The sequence below is a fragment of the Ascochyta rabiei genome, chromosome 15 (assembly GCF_004011695.2).
Source record: "Ascochyta rabiei chromosome 15, complete sequence".
Classification (NCBI taxonomy): Eukaryota; Fungi; Ascomycota; class Dothideomycetes; order Pleosporales; family Didymellaceae; genus Ascochyta; species Ascochyta rabiei.
In genome coordinates this window covers 1,129,329-1,141,754 of record NC_082419.1, presented here as the reverse complement: position 1 = coordinate 1,141,754, position 12,426 = coordinate 1,129,329, and the positions used below count along the sequence as shown (strand labels likewise).

Here is a 12,426-nt window from a genome sequence, read left to right as displayed (position 1 = left end):
AAATCTCGGTTCTACCCTTGGTCTTCGATCCTCGTTCAGGACGGGCGCTTCCCTGGTTTGTCCTTTGCCCTGCTTGTCGACCAAAGTAGTACAACAGACAATGAACTCGCTCTCAGCTCTCTTGAGCCTATTCTGTAGTTGTCAATCTCGTATCACCGTTCAACGCAATAGCACTGCGATGAACCCTATGGAACACACACTTCAAGATGCTGCAAGTCGATGATATAAGATGGAAGATGGTTTCATTATCGCCGGCATGCATTGTCACCGGCTTGTGATTATGTAAAAGAGGCTACCCACCGTGCAAGACGGTTTCAGAAGAAAAAGGGTGCGGAAGAAGTAAAAAAAAAAAGGCCGGCCCGGCTGGCCCCTAGAGAGAAAACCCGGCAAGAAATGCTAGATAGCGGACAAACAGAGCTCGTTTCTCAGAACCTGAATCGGTCGAAGAGGTTGCTGCTCTTGACATCGCGCTTCCTGGAGCCGCCGGGGAGGGCTGAGGTGCAGTCGATCAGACCCCGGGGGTCGACGCCGAGCATGCTCATCTTCTGCATTGCGCCAACAAAGGCGACGTCCCAGGCACCCTTGCTGAGCGCGAAGGTGGTGAAGGGCAGCATGGTGAGGGGGTTCTGCGCGACGCTCTTGTCGGAGGGGAGCGTGAAGGGGGCCTTGCCGCTCTTGGTCTCGGAGAAGTACTTGTTGTCCCAGACGCCGACGGTCGAGTCGAGTTCCTGCGGCTTGTCCGGCGCGGTGAAGCGCTGCTTGGCGGCTGTGTGGGCGCCGAGCAGGGCGGCGAGGTCGATGGGGGAGAAACCCTTGGATGCTGGGTAATGGTTAGTTTGCGACGGAGACAGAAGCGGTTCGTGGTGCTGTGCTTACCGAAGAGCTGGATGAGATCGCCACTGTTGGCAAAGCCAGAGGGAAGGACACCCATGGCATTGGCAGTGCTGGAGTCCTTGCGACCGACCTTGACGGGGATCGTGGGGCCTCCAGGGCACGTCTTGACGCCATGGGCAGCGGCAAACTGGATGAGATCGGCCATGCCGACACCGGTGTTGGCCTGGACAGTCTTGAGGTTGCCGCAGAGACGCTCGAGGCCTCTGTTCTCCACGTTGGAGCATTCATCGGCGAGGATCAGAGACCCATCGCAAGCGCCGTTGAAGCAGTCGTGGAAAGAGGAACGGATGGCGGCGCGAGCGGCATCTGTGCACTGACCGTCTGCCAGGAACTGTGCGGTGAGTTGGGTGGAGATCTGGCTCCAGACGGCAGGGCAGCTCTCTGATGCCTTGTTGATTCCGAGGAGTCCGGAAAGAGTACCAAATATATTTCCAAGTGTGCGCTTGGAGACCTGGCCAGCGTTGTAGGCTTCCTCTTTGATGTTGAAGGCTTGCGCAGTGCTGGTGGCCGCCAGCGCGGTGGCGAAGATGTTCGAGACATACATTATGTGAAGTAGAGGATGATCAGATCTTCTTGAATGAAAGTGATGCGTGGGATATGGAAGGAAACTGGAAAAGTGAACGACTGTGGAGCGACGATGATGTGGTTTCGAGGGCAACGAATGCATTGCTTTATATCTTTAGCTGCCACAACGCATACTCAGGCAGAGTGGCCAAAATTGGAAGTAATCGGTGGAGATTCGACACGAGCGTAGGTTCCTCCCAACCCAGGCACCATGCCCGATGTGTCGAAAAGCGCTGAAATAGACCTGCCAGCCGCTAGTATGGTGTAGCAGATGACGAGGGCACTGGCTCGAGCTCTTCACTACTGTGGAGCACGGAGTTGTGGCAAGCTCGAGCAACAGCTCTGTGCAGTCTGACAGGTAGTCGATCATGCCGACACTGCAGTGTGATAGAGCAGCAACAGCATCGTGAATTGACGACAAGTTGCGGGACAGTCGAGGCCAAGTTTCTGGGTCACACATGCAGACCTGCGCTTCTTCCCAGTCGGTAGGAGCACGAAGCGCAGCAGCTGCCACGAGGCTGACACATGATGATTCCACACGCCCAGTCAACCTCCACCTCAACCTAGCCATGTAGCGGGAGGCGTCGCTGTGGTTCCCGATAGAACGAATCAGCGTTGGAAGCGACTGCCTGGTACCTGAGCGCCACTGATTGGAAACAAAGCACTTCTAAAGAAAGCGTGGAAGATCTTGTTTCGAGCGTTGTTAAGTTTGGTGAGCGAGCGTCGAGGTCGAGCTCAAACGGCGATGGTTACGACCCCGCGCATGCTAATCCCTGCGCCAGGCGCTTTAGACGAGGAAGAAGCTCTCGCTAGGCGTAGAGTAGGCTACTTGGAGTTTAACGCATCCGGGTGACCTGCGTGATAGCTGGGGCCTGACTCTCCAAGATTCCGTAGCCTTGGGTCTGCGAGGGCTTTCGAGTGCGCATCCGTTGCGCCCAGGCCTGGCCACGGTCGTTGGTGAAAATGTACGAACTGGCCGATCGCAGGATATGTACAAGACAGGTTGTTTCGGTCGAGCTTGGACGGAGTGGATGGCTCGGCCCTCAGGGAAAGGCTTTCTCTCCCCGTTGGTGACCCTTTTTCAGGGCTCACGCGCGCTACGGCTGACTGACAGGAGTTGCAAGGCTACTCAGGGTCCTCTTCCAATAATCTGGTGGGTGTTTCCACGCAGACTTCGCTAGATGAAGCAATAGTCTTCTTGGTGGTGGTACGATGCCTCGAAGCTTGCCGCCGCTTAGCGAGAGGTTGCCTGCCGAATGAAACACCCGCCATCACTCTTTCTCAAGCCTCGCCCGAGTTTGGTTACGACGCGGCGGGAACGATTAGGAGTCGAGTTTCTGGTGACTACGAGTCGAGTTTCTGGTGACTACGAGTCGAGTTTCTGGTGACTACGAGTCGAGTTCCTGGTGACTGGGAATTGCACCGCGGCTGCAAGCAGAGACTGAGAATGCTGCCTCGTGCGTGCAGTCACGTGTAACGCACATGTACCTATTGACGTCGCTGACTAGAGAGCGTGCAGGAACATGGGTGAGCGAGCCACGACATTCTGTGCAATGGGTATGGGCATGGGTGTGGCAGTGCAGCAGTGGTGCAACACGTGCAGACGCGTTTTACCAGCGCGAAATGGCGCGTCATGGCGAAGACGGCGTCTGGGGAACACCAACACCACCATGACCGACGTCTGGCGCGGTGACATTGTGCTTCCTGACGGCCAGTCGATCCGGGGTACGAATGCGTTTCCTCGGCCACTGCTTGCGCTGACACACGACAGACGTTGGCTTCTCCTCGCAGCACGTCACGTCCTCGCCAGGCATTCCCGCGGCCTCGCTGCGCTATCTCGCGACGGTCGACGCGGCCAAGATCCCGCTCTATCTCGCTGCAGGGCCCAGCTACGACGTGTGGACGTCGAGTGACGCCTCCGAGGCGTGGTTCGAGTCGTTGCTGCTCAGTCAGCCTGCACCTGCACCTGCACCTGCACCGGCACCGGCACCGTCAACTACCACACCCAGCAATGACACTGCACATGAGTGGTGGACCTTGGCAAGGGCCCAGTCACCCATTGGCATCCTCGTCCAAGTGGAGAGCCAGGCAGAGGAAGCACACAAGCCCCGCGTCACCGAGATTCTCCTGTACGGAACCATTGCTGCCGCCTCGGCCGGCCAAGGTCTGCCCACACCATCCTCCTCGTAAGACATCCCTGACGCGCAGCTAGCGCTCTTGCCTGAGCTTCGAGTGCACGCTCTGCCTCTATCTGCCGACCTTGTACAAAGCCACGCAGCCGCCTCGATTCTACCACGGCCTTCACCCTCGTCTCTGAACCCCGTCGACCCGCAGGACGAGATCGAGGCTCACTTCTTGCCCCCGCTTACCAACGCACCACCTGCACCGAACTCGCCCAAACGCAAACGTGATCTCTTCGAAGAAGCCACGGCTGCGAAGAGGAAAGCTAGAGTCAAGGGCGGGGAAAGCGTTGCTGCCGCCGCTGCTCGCGGAACTGAATTGCAACGCCCATACGCTCACCGAAAGTCAATATCATTCGACGCCAACGCATCCCCTCTGACAGACTCTCGGCCTCCGTCTGCGCAGAGCGCCCTGCCTCGCCCATCGTCGCGACAGCTATCACGGTCGCCCAGTATCACTTCGGATATCAGACCGCTCAGCCGCAAAGGGAAAGATGCGGCAGACACGCAAGGCAGGCGTTCGAATCTCTCACGCGTCGACACAGTTTCCCTGCAATCAGACGAGCCCACCACAGAATCGAGAAACAAGGAGGCACTCACCAAGGTGGTCATGGCCGCCATGCGCATGCACGGCTTGCAGCAGCGAAAAAAGACAAAGTCGCGTCGAACATCTACGGCCCCTGGACTGAACGAGAGCCAGCCCACGGCCGATGAGGCCACAGCAGAGGATGTGGACAAGGATGAGGAATTCAAGTTGATCTACCACCAGACTTACAAAGGAGCGGCCCTGGCTTTGGTTTGTGATGCCTACACCAGTTGCTCTTGCATTCATATTGACCCTGGCACAGAGAAAGCACATGACAGAAAAGCCGTTGCACGCTCAGCCAGACCGAATGCGCGACCTGGTTGAGCAGTTTCTGACCCTGTTTCTGACCGATCCACTTGCGCAACCACGGCCCTCCCACGAGTCGGCCAACGCAGTCGCGACGCCTGGTGCCAAGCAAGTCGGCATCTTTGGGTCCTCTCACCATCAGGCGAGCCCTTTCGATCTGCCCAGTGGCATGAGGCGACCACCGATGATGAGGTCTCAGACGGACAGCAACGTCTACACGGGTTCTCCGGTTCGCAAGAGGAAGACGAATGATGGTGTCGAGTCTATCGTAGTTCAGATGGACCGAGTCGAATAGGCGAGCAATCCAAGTCAAGCAAGCTCAGAAGAAGAAGAACGGTGATGCTGTCTATTCGATCCCTATCCTGGTCTGGCCGGGCCTGTCCTATCTAATCCTATCTAGTCCTATCCAATCCTATCCTACCGCTTCACATCGCATCGTGCGACTCGACTCACACGGTAAAAAAAAACAGCCCCGCTACAGCTTCGCCTTGGCAGTCGCCGTCGTGGTCCCCTTGGCCGCAGCGTGCTCGACGGCGGCCCTGGCCAACGACGGCCCGTCGTAGATGTCGCGCTCGACGGCGCGCGTGTTGATGTGCTGCATGCCCAGCTGCTCGACGCGCTCGACGCCCAGCAGCCGCATGCATGTCTCTGTTTCGGCTTTGAGGACTGGTGGTGGATTAGCTGGGTACGGACGGGTGTGGTGTGTCGCTTTCTGTGTGGTGCTGGTGGATGAATGGATGGATGGATGGATGGAGAAATAGATGGACAACTCACTCTCAAGCACCCTCTCGACGCCCTCCTTACCCCCAGCGCCCAAGCCGAACAGAGCCGCGCGTCCGATGCCAACACCCCTCGCGCCCAGACAGAGCGCCTTGACGACGTCGGTGCCGCGCTTGATGCCGCCGTCGACCCACACCTCGACGCGGTCCAGCACCTCCGGGCAGTACTTGCGCAACTCCAGCAGCGTGTGCACGGCCGGCGGCGCGGTGTTGAGCGCGCGCCCGCCGTGGTTCGACAGAATCACAGCCTTGACCTGCGGCGCGTAGCACGAGGCCAGGTAGGCGTCCTCGTGCGTCTGGATGCCCTTGAGCACAATGGGCTTGGTGGTGTGCTTGGCCAGCCACGGCAGCGTGCTGCGCCAGCTAAGGTCCGCAGCCGTGCCGAAGAACAGGCTCTGCCCCACGCCCGCGAGCTTGGGCGTCTTGGCCTCGGGCGACGTCTTGGACACGCTCGCGTTTCCTTGCACGGCTGCGCGCACGGGGAGGTTGGAGCCTACGTTCCTGCCGCGCTCGTCGTGCTCGCGCTTCCCCGGCACGGGGGCGTCGAGCGTCAGGCAGATGAATTTGATGGCGTCGAGCTGGTTCACGCGGGCGAGCATGGCTTCGCTCTTTGCCCGCTCGTTCTGCACGTACAGCTGCCAGCCGAAGACCTGTCCCGGCTGTGCGTCGGCGATGATCTGCTCCGGTGTCATGGAAGCGTTGTGGCTGATGATCTGCATGGCGCCGAATTTCTCGCAGGCTTGCGCGATGCCCCATTCGCCGTCCGGGTGGGCGAGGCGTGCCATGGCGGCGGGGGAGACGTAGATGGGGAGCTTGACCGAGTGGCCGAGGAAGGACGTGGATGTGTCGCAGGCCACACAGTCGACGAAGACGCGCGGGCGGAGCAGGATCTGGCGGTAGACGGCGCCGTTGAAGGCTTTGGACGTGAGGTCGTCCGAGGCCGAGTAGTAGTAAGCCCAGCCCCTGTAGGGGATCTTCTTCGTGGCCACCTCCTCGATCTCGTCGAGGTTGAGGATGCTCTCCAGGTCCACGGGCCCGTCGTCCTCGGCGTCGCCCGTCTCCACGGCCGTCTTCTCCTCCTTGGGCAGCGAGTCCGGATCAATCTTGCCAAGCTTATCTTCAGGCTTGAGGTTCTCCTCGAGGATGCCAGGCGGGTGGATTGGATCGTACTCTTCTGTTGCGTCGGAGCCGGCGAGCTGGAGGATCACCTTGCTGCCGCCCGGGTGTTCGGGGATGAAGCGAGTTACATCGTAGACGTCGCCGTAGAGAATGACCCAGCAGCTCTCTGCCGAGTTGTGCTGTGCCACTGCGGTATTGTCAGCGTGCATCCAGCGAGCACGCAGGCAGGCGACTGTTCACCTTCGGCGTATTCAAACACCTTGGCCATCTTGTGCAACGTTCCCAAGTTCAATCCGCAACTATCACGTGGAGCGCAGTACGAGCTCAGAAGAAGAAGCCGTAAAGGACACCAATCACCGACACTCCACGGAAACGCTGCAAGTGCAAGAAGAGAGAGAGAGAAGCCGGAGTGAAGAAGCGCGCAACAGCACCAGCAACGGCCGAAAAGCAGACGCCGACATCTTGTACTCTGCGCAGCGCCACGACTCGCGTGCGCTGCATATTGCGGGGGGCGCTACCTCGTCCTCGTCCTCCTCCCTCCTCCGCTCGCCGGGCAAACAGCGCCCGAGTCGGGCAGGACGGGCCGCGTTACTCGATGCAGCAGCGCGCTCGGAATCCACGAGGACCCAAACGGTGCGAAATCCCTGCTCCACGCGCTCCATCCCGCCTCTGCTGTACCTGAGCCTCGACGGAGCGCTGAGCCGCGAACGGCGTTGTGCGTCCAGGAAGCGCGGCTGTGCTATGCTGTGAATTGCTGTGCTGTGCTGTGCTGTGCTGTGCTGTGCTGTGCTGTGCCATGCCGTGCCGTGCCGTACTATGCCGTGCTATGCGCCGCTTTCCTTCATCCAAGACCACCGAAGACCCAGGGCATGCATGCACGCACGCACAATCACACAGTGCATGCCATCTGCAAGCCCCACATCCCCAGCACCCGTCAGTTGACAAAGACACCCACCCCCGATCTCACCACACCAAACACCAAGCCAGTGTGGAGAAAAGTACAGACTTCCCTCTATCCTCTGCTTCTACCTCGAAGGCCGGTACCAGACAAGAGAGGACAAGACAAGAAGACAAAACACAGCACAGCACAGCACAGCACAGCACAGCCCAGCACAGCCCAGCACGGCGCTTTTCCTCCCCTCCCCTCCCCTCCCCCACCCACACCGTCCCGCTACACGGCCCTTTTGCCGCAGCCCGGCACGCACCGTCGGCGTCGGCCGCAGCCCCTGAGTCCGGCGGCGTCGCAGGCAGGGAACGCATGTGTGTGGATGCAGAGATGCAGGCGAGTCTCGAGATGCCGATTCGTTCTTCTTGGGGTGAGGGAAAGAGAAGAGGAGAGGAAGAAGAGGAAGGGGAAGAGGCAAGAGGCAAGAGGCAAGAGGCAAGAGGCAAGAGGCAAGAGGCAAGAGGCAAGAGGCAAGAGGAAGAGAGAGGAATGTGCTGGGGGATGATGGCGCTTGAACTTGAGCACGTAATGATGGCGCTTGAACTTGATCACGTAATGATGGCGCTTGATCTTGATCACGGTAGGTAACGATGCGGCGGCGTCTGAACGTCTGGACATCACGTCTGCGTACAAAGGAGCATGCACCGACCAAGCGGAGCGTGGCAGTACGTGCGGTGCATCGCAAGACACCAGGCCCGTCGTAGAGGCATGTGTTTTGACGTACCTGGTTTCACGACGCAAGCATGTAGATGGGGTAGCGTGAATCGCTGCTCGTTGTATTCGGACAAGCTGGCGGATAAGACGATCAAAAGGGATCAGATGGCGGAGGCTTGCCTGCCCGCTTCACCTTGTCCCTCTCCTCTCTTGCCTTGGCCCGGGGTCTTCGCTGGTTCCAACCCAAGGCAGACATCGGATCCGTCTTGCCCTCGACATTTCCGGCTTCATCGCAGTCGCCGACGGCTTCACCATCCTCATCGCTATCAGAAATAGAAAGGGATGCAACGACCAAGCGCTCCAACAAGCTGTGGATGTCCGTCTTCGCCGTACAACGTCGAGGCTTAGGCCATGTGTCGCCCTGGAGCTTCGCGGACAGAGACTGGGCAGAGGCTCGAGTCACGCGACCGCCCTCCGCCGCATCTCTTATGCGCCAGTCCTCGCGCTGCGGTCCGGCAAGGAAGCGCTCACGTTCCGAAGCATCTAGGCTTGTGTCAACGGGCGCCAAAGCAGCCAGCGTGCATGGAAAGGGAGTCGGGAACGGTGAACATCGTCGCTCACCAACCCTCAGCCTGCAGATCCCCCCACCCCTGATCAAACTCTCCCTCGCCCACCTTCTCCTCGCCCCAATCCATCTTCTCCAGCTCGTTTCGAAAAAAGTCCATCTCCTCGCCCAGCACGCCCGGTTTCGCGCCCAGGCTTTCTGGATACCTCTTCAAGTTGAACCAGTGGGTCAGACTCCTCAACGCCTGCTCCAGCGGCACACTCTCGTCGACCTCCGCATCCACGTCGCTTCCCGCTAACCAATCGTCCCGCAGCTCCGGTCGGCAGTGCAGATACACGGCCGTAATCACCCTCATGTTCGACTGACGCCACTTGCGCCCACAGTACGGGACCTGGTTCTTGAAAAGCTTGAGCGTGTACAGGCGCAGTTGCGGCTGAGGCACCTTGAGGCTCTTTCGAAGGAACTGGCTCGACTTGTACGAGACAAGCATGAGGTTGCGGTGCGCCTTGTTCTTGCAAATCTTCTGCATGATGCGCATGTAGTTGATCGACGTGAAGAAGGCGCGCCACGAAAAGTGGGTGATGGGCTCCGAGGGGAGTTCGCTGGTGGGAAAGCCAAGTTCGTCCACCTCGGGCAGCTGGGACAGGGACGCCCGAGGGAGTGGACCGACACCCGAGTCGGTCGATTCGCCTCGAGAGACATGGATAGGCGGCGGGGCGGCTGAGTCCGAGTCCGAGCCGTTGTCTGGTGGGTCCTCTGTGTTGTCATGGCCTCCTTCGTCGCTGACGTTACGGGAATGAGCGCGGCAGAAGTGGAAGAAACTGGCGTGGTTAGCGTACAGCAGGCAGGTAGGCAAAAGAGAGGATACCTACTTTAGCTCCTCCTGCTCGCTCTTGAAGTTTACAATCTTCTCCACCTCCTGCAGCTGCAGCAGCTTCAAGATCAAGGGGACATAGCTGGAGTCCACCAGCAGCTGCGTGATGTATTCAAACTTGAGTATGTGAGACACCTTGAACCACTTGAGAATCAGCATGAGCGTGCCCGTGACTGCCTTGTCCAGAACCTCTTGGGTGCGCATGGCGTCCAGCTCTTCGTTGGTCGCAGGCGTGTTGCTGTGACCATGCATGCCATCCATCTCCGGTCTCTGCGCTGTGGTGCCGTTCGCATGGTCTTGGTACTGGAAGCCGCTCTGCAGACCGTTCGCTCCACTGGACTGCGTGACGAGGACGGTGACGTGCGCCAGGATCGCCTTGATCAGCACTATGATAAGAGATTGCAGGCTGGATAGCGCGTTGCGGTAGAAGTCTTCCACCAAGTCCATCCTCTCCTCCATGCTCCCAGCTGGCGGCTTCTCCTTGTTGGGAGCGTCCTCTCTCGGCTCGAGACTCAGGTCCTCGATATCTGGATGATCGTCCGGTCCGGTCCAGCCCCGCTCGTACTTCATGAACGCCACACGCTCTTCCCACAACTGCTTCATAGCACGTGTGGCTTTCATGCGCTTGGCGAACAGCTCAGCCGCTTCCAGGATCGAGGCAGGGATATCGGACCCCTCCCACTTGCGACCGACGAGTATGTCCTGGAGATCGGTGGAGCCTTTGCCGCCCAGGTTGTTGCTGGACTCGTCGAGTGGCGGATACAAGAAGGGGAGCATCTGGTTCGTCTGGTAGTTCTGCTTCTTGCCGCCTTTGCCACCAGGGCCAGCCGGTGAGGGTGGGGGGGAGGGGGCCGGGGTGGCAATGTGTACAGGCTGATGGAGGATGGAGGTGTTGTTGCCGTTTGTGTCCCCGAGACCTGATCCAAAGACGTGATTGCCTGCCACTTTGCTTGGGTGGTTCCTCAGCGGGGGGAGAATGGAGTGGTTTTCCGGTTCGAGGGGGAACAGCGGGGCTGGGGGGTTGTAGGCTGGATACTTGGAGCTGATTTCTTGGCGGAAGAGGTGATAGTCGAGCGGGGAGGCCGTGATGATGGGCTGGCCCCGCGCATCGGCGGCATCGAGGGAGTGGTCTTTGAACGACTCCTTCGCCTTGTCCGCTTCGGCCAGGCCACCGAAGCAGACCAGCATGGCTTTCCACAGGAGCAAGGTGACTTTGGTGAGGGGAAGGCTGATGGACTCGTCCCAGCGCAGTTTGGAGATGAGCTCGACGAGCAACATGAGCAGGCCCGGGTCCTGGAGGTTGAGCACAGCGGTGCGGAGGCGCAAGTCGTCGTGTTTCCTCTCTTGGTAGCGTGCGACTTCCAGCACAGCGTAGACGGCCGTCATGGCGCACCACACCTCGCGGCGCTCTGCCTCGTTGCCGTCGTGCTGTTCGTCTTCGGAGATGAGGCCACAGGCGCGCATGCACGACGAGCGCAGGATGTGGACCAGCGTCTGGAAGCCGTGGGTGGCAGGCAGCAGCTGGACGTTGCGCAGGATCCATTCGACCTGCAGCGCGGATCGGTCGTAGGCAGCAGAGGTGCGTTTCTCGCCGTGTTCCTCGGTGGTGTTGGCTGTGGCTGTGTCTGTGTCTGTGTCTGTGGCTGTGGCTGTGGCCGTGGCCGTGTCTGTGGCCGTGTCTGTGGCCGTGTCTGTGGCCGTGTCTGTGGCCGTGTCTGTGGCCGTGTCTGTGGCCGTGTCTGTGGCCGTGTCTGTGGCCGTGTCTGTGGTAGCGTCGGTAGCAGCACCGGTGGCAGCACTGGCAGCACTGGCAGCACTGGCAGCACTGGCAGCACTGGCAGCACTGGCAGCACCGCGTATATCGCCGTGTACATGACCCCCGGTAGCAGCTGGGAGTCCCGCAGTCTCGTGCCAGCAGCCGAGCAGGACGTAGACCAAGGCCTCGAGGCTCTGGAGCCTCTCTGGCGGCTCGTCGTGAGCCATGGCGTGCAGCAGCTGGGCGACAAAGGCTTCGTGCTGGGCGGGGTCTGCCCTGGTCCAGTCAAGGCCGGCGTCCTGGTGGCTCGCGTCGGCGCGGCCGTGGAAGGCGGACCAGGCTTGGGCAAAGCTGGCGTGGGCCTTGAGCAGCATGGCCTGCTCCTCGACGGCGTAGGTGAACCATTCCTCGAGCTCCTCGGGCAGGCTCGCGGCATCGTCGTAGGTGAAGGCGTAGGGCGTGGGCTCGACGCGCGGGAGGCCACCGGCGTGGACGAGGTGCTGCAGCTGGCTGAGCGAGAGCGAGAGCGAGTCGGCGGGGGCCTCGGGCGGGGGCTGGGCGGGCGGTGCAGGCGGGGGGAGGTGCAGCGGGGCGGGCGTTGGCACCGAGCTGGCTCGCTGCAGCCCCGGGCGGTTGGGGAGCGCGGGCAGGGCGGGCGGGGCGGGCAGCGAGGGCAGCGAGGGCAGCGAGGGCAGCGAGGGCAGCGAGGGCAGCAAAGGCAGCGAGGGGAGGGCGCCGGCGTGGCCTGCATCGCGCTCGTCGACCAGCTGGGTGGCCGTGTCGAGGGGGGCCTGGACGTCTGCGCGCTCGGCCTCGGGGACGGGCTGGACAGACTCGACGGCCTCGACGGGCTCCCGCGCCCGGACAGCCTCTCCTGCTTCTCGAGGGCCGAGGGGCGCGAGGGGCTCGCTGTTCACTACGCCGAGGAGATCGCCCTCGTCGACGCCGGGAGGCACAATGGGGGCCGCCGGCAGCTCGTGGTGGTCGACCATGGTCGCGCGTGCTGCGTGGAGGGGCCTGGCGTGGTGTCTTGTCCGCGGGAGTCTTGGGCTGGGGCTGGGGCTGGGGCTGGGGCTAGGCCAGGCACCCACCACCTGCCGCAGCCCATGGTCCGTCCCTCTTTCCCACCTCGTCCATGACCACCAGTAACAGTCGCCATGACCACCAACCACATCACAGTCGCCATGACCACCAACCACATCA

The 12,426-nt window shown here is 60.7% G+C and overlaps 4 protein-coding genes across 4 annotated transcripts, besides 14 other annotated features; 1 reads left to right on the top strand and 3 right to left on the bottom strand.

Annotated features, from left to right (window-relative positions):
* Window positions 1–425: 425 nt before the first annotated feature.
* Window positions 426–1,438, bottom strand: EKO05_0008801 (Manganese peroxidase; the record flags this gene model as incomplete). Its single annotated transcript, XM_038941533.1, has 2 exons — window positions 426–820; window positions 877–1,438. The coding sequence occupies 2 exons, from the start codon at window positions 1,436–1,438 to the stop codon at window positions 426–428; spliced, it is 957 nt and encodes a 318-aa protein (XP_038796330.1).
* A 1,690-nt stretch (window positions 1,439–3,128) lies between these two features.
* On the top strand, window positions 3,129–4,825 carry EKO05_0008800 (uncharacterized protein; the record flags this gene model as incomplete). The annotated part of the gene is made up of 4 exons (XM_038941754.1): window positions 3,129–3,183; window positions 3,230–3,622; window positions 3,671–4,434; window positions 4,487–4,825. 4 exons carry the CDS (start codon window positions 3,129–3,131, stop codon window positions 4,823–4,825), a joined length of 1,551 nt encoding a protein of 516 aa, XP_038796329.1.
* Window positions 3,412–3,449: a tandem repeat.
* Window positions 4,826–4,876: 51 nt separating the features above from the next.
* Window positions 4,877–4,950: a tandem repeat.
* Window positions 4,951–5,005: 55 nt separating this feature from the next.
* On the bottom strand, window positions 5,006–6,696 carry EKO05_0008799 (L-lactate dehydrogenase (cytochrome); the record flags this gene model as incomplete). The annotated part of the gene is made up of 3 exons (XM_059637389.1): window positions 5,006–5,196; window positions 5,305–6,615; window positions 6,669–6,696. The coding sequence occupies 3 exons, from the start codon at window positions 6,694–6,696 to the stop codon at window positions 5,006–5,008; spliced, it is 1,530 nt and encodes a 509-aa protein (XP_059493372.1).
* Window positions 5,254–5,296: a tandem repeat.
* A 249-nt stretch (window positions 6,697–6,945) lies between the features above and the next one.
* Window positions 6,946–6,972: a tandem repeat.
* Window positions 6,973–7,161: 189 nt separating this feature from the next.
* Window positions 7,162–7,223: a tandem repeat.
* A 2-nt stretch (window positions 7,224–7,225) lies between these two features.
* Window positions 7,226–7,253: a tandem repeat.
* Window positions 7,254–7,470: 217 nt separating this feature from the next.
* Window positions 7,471–7,502: a tandem repeat.
* A 2-nt stretch (window positions 7,503–7,504) lies between these two features.
* Window positions 7,505–7,552: a tandem repeat.
* A 201-nt stretch (window positions 7,553–7,753) lies between these two features.
* Window positions 7,754–7,771: a tandem repeat.
* Window positions 7,772–7,857: a tandem repeat.
* A 788-nt stretch (window positions 7,858–8,645) lies between these two features.
* On the bottom strand, window positions 8,646–12,215 carry EKO05_0008798 (Factor arrest protein 11; the record flags this gene model as incomplete). Its single annotated transcript, XM_038941566.2, has 2 exons — window positions 8,646–9,414; window positions 9,466–12,215. The coding sequence occupies 2 exons, from the start codon at window positions 12,213–12,215 to the stop codon at window positions 8,646–8,648; spliced, it is 3,519 nt and encodes a 1,172-aa protein (XP_038796326.2).
* Window positions 11,258–11,320: a tandem repeat.
* Window positions 11,768–11,821: a tandem repeat.
* Window positions 11,886–11,951: a tandem repeat.
* Window positions 12,216–12,270: 55 nt separating the features above from the next.
* Window positions 12,271–12,299: a tandem repeat.
* Window positions 12,300–12,426: the final 127 nt, after the last annotated feature.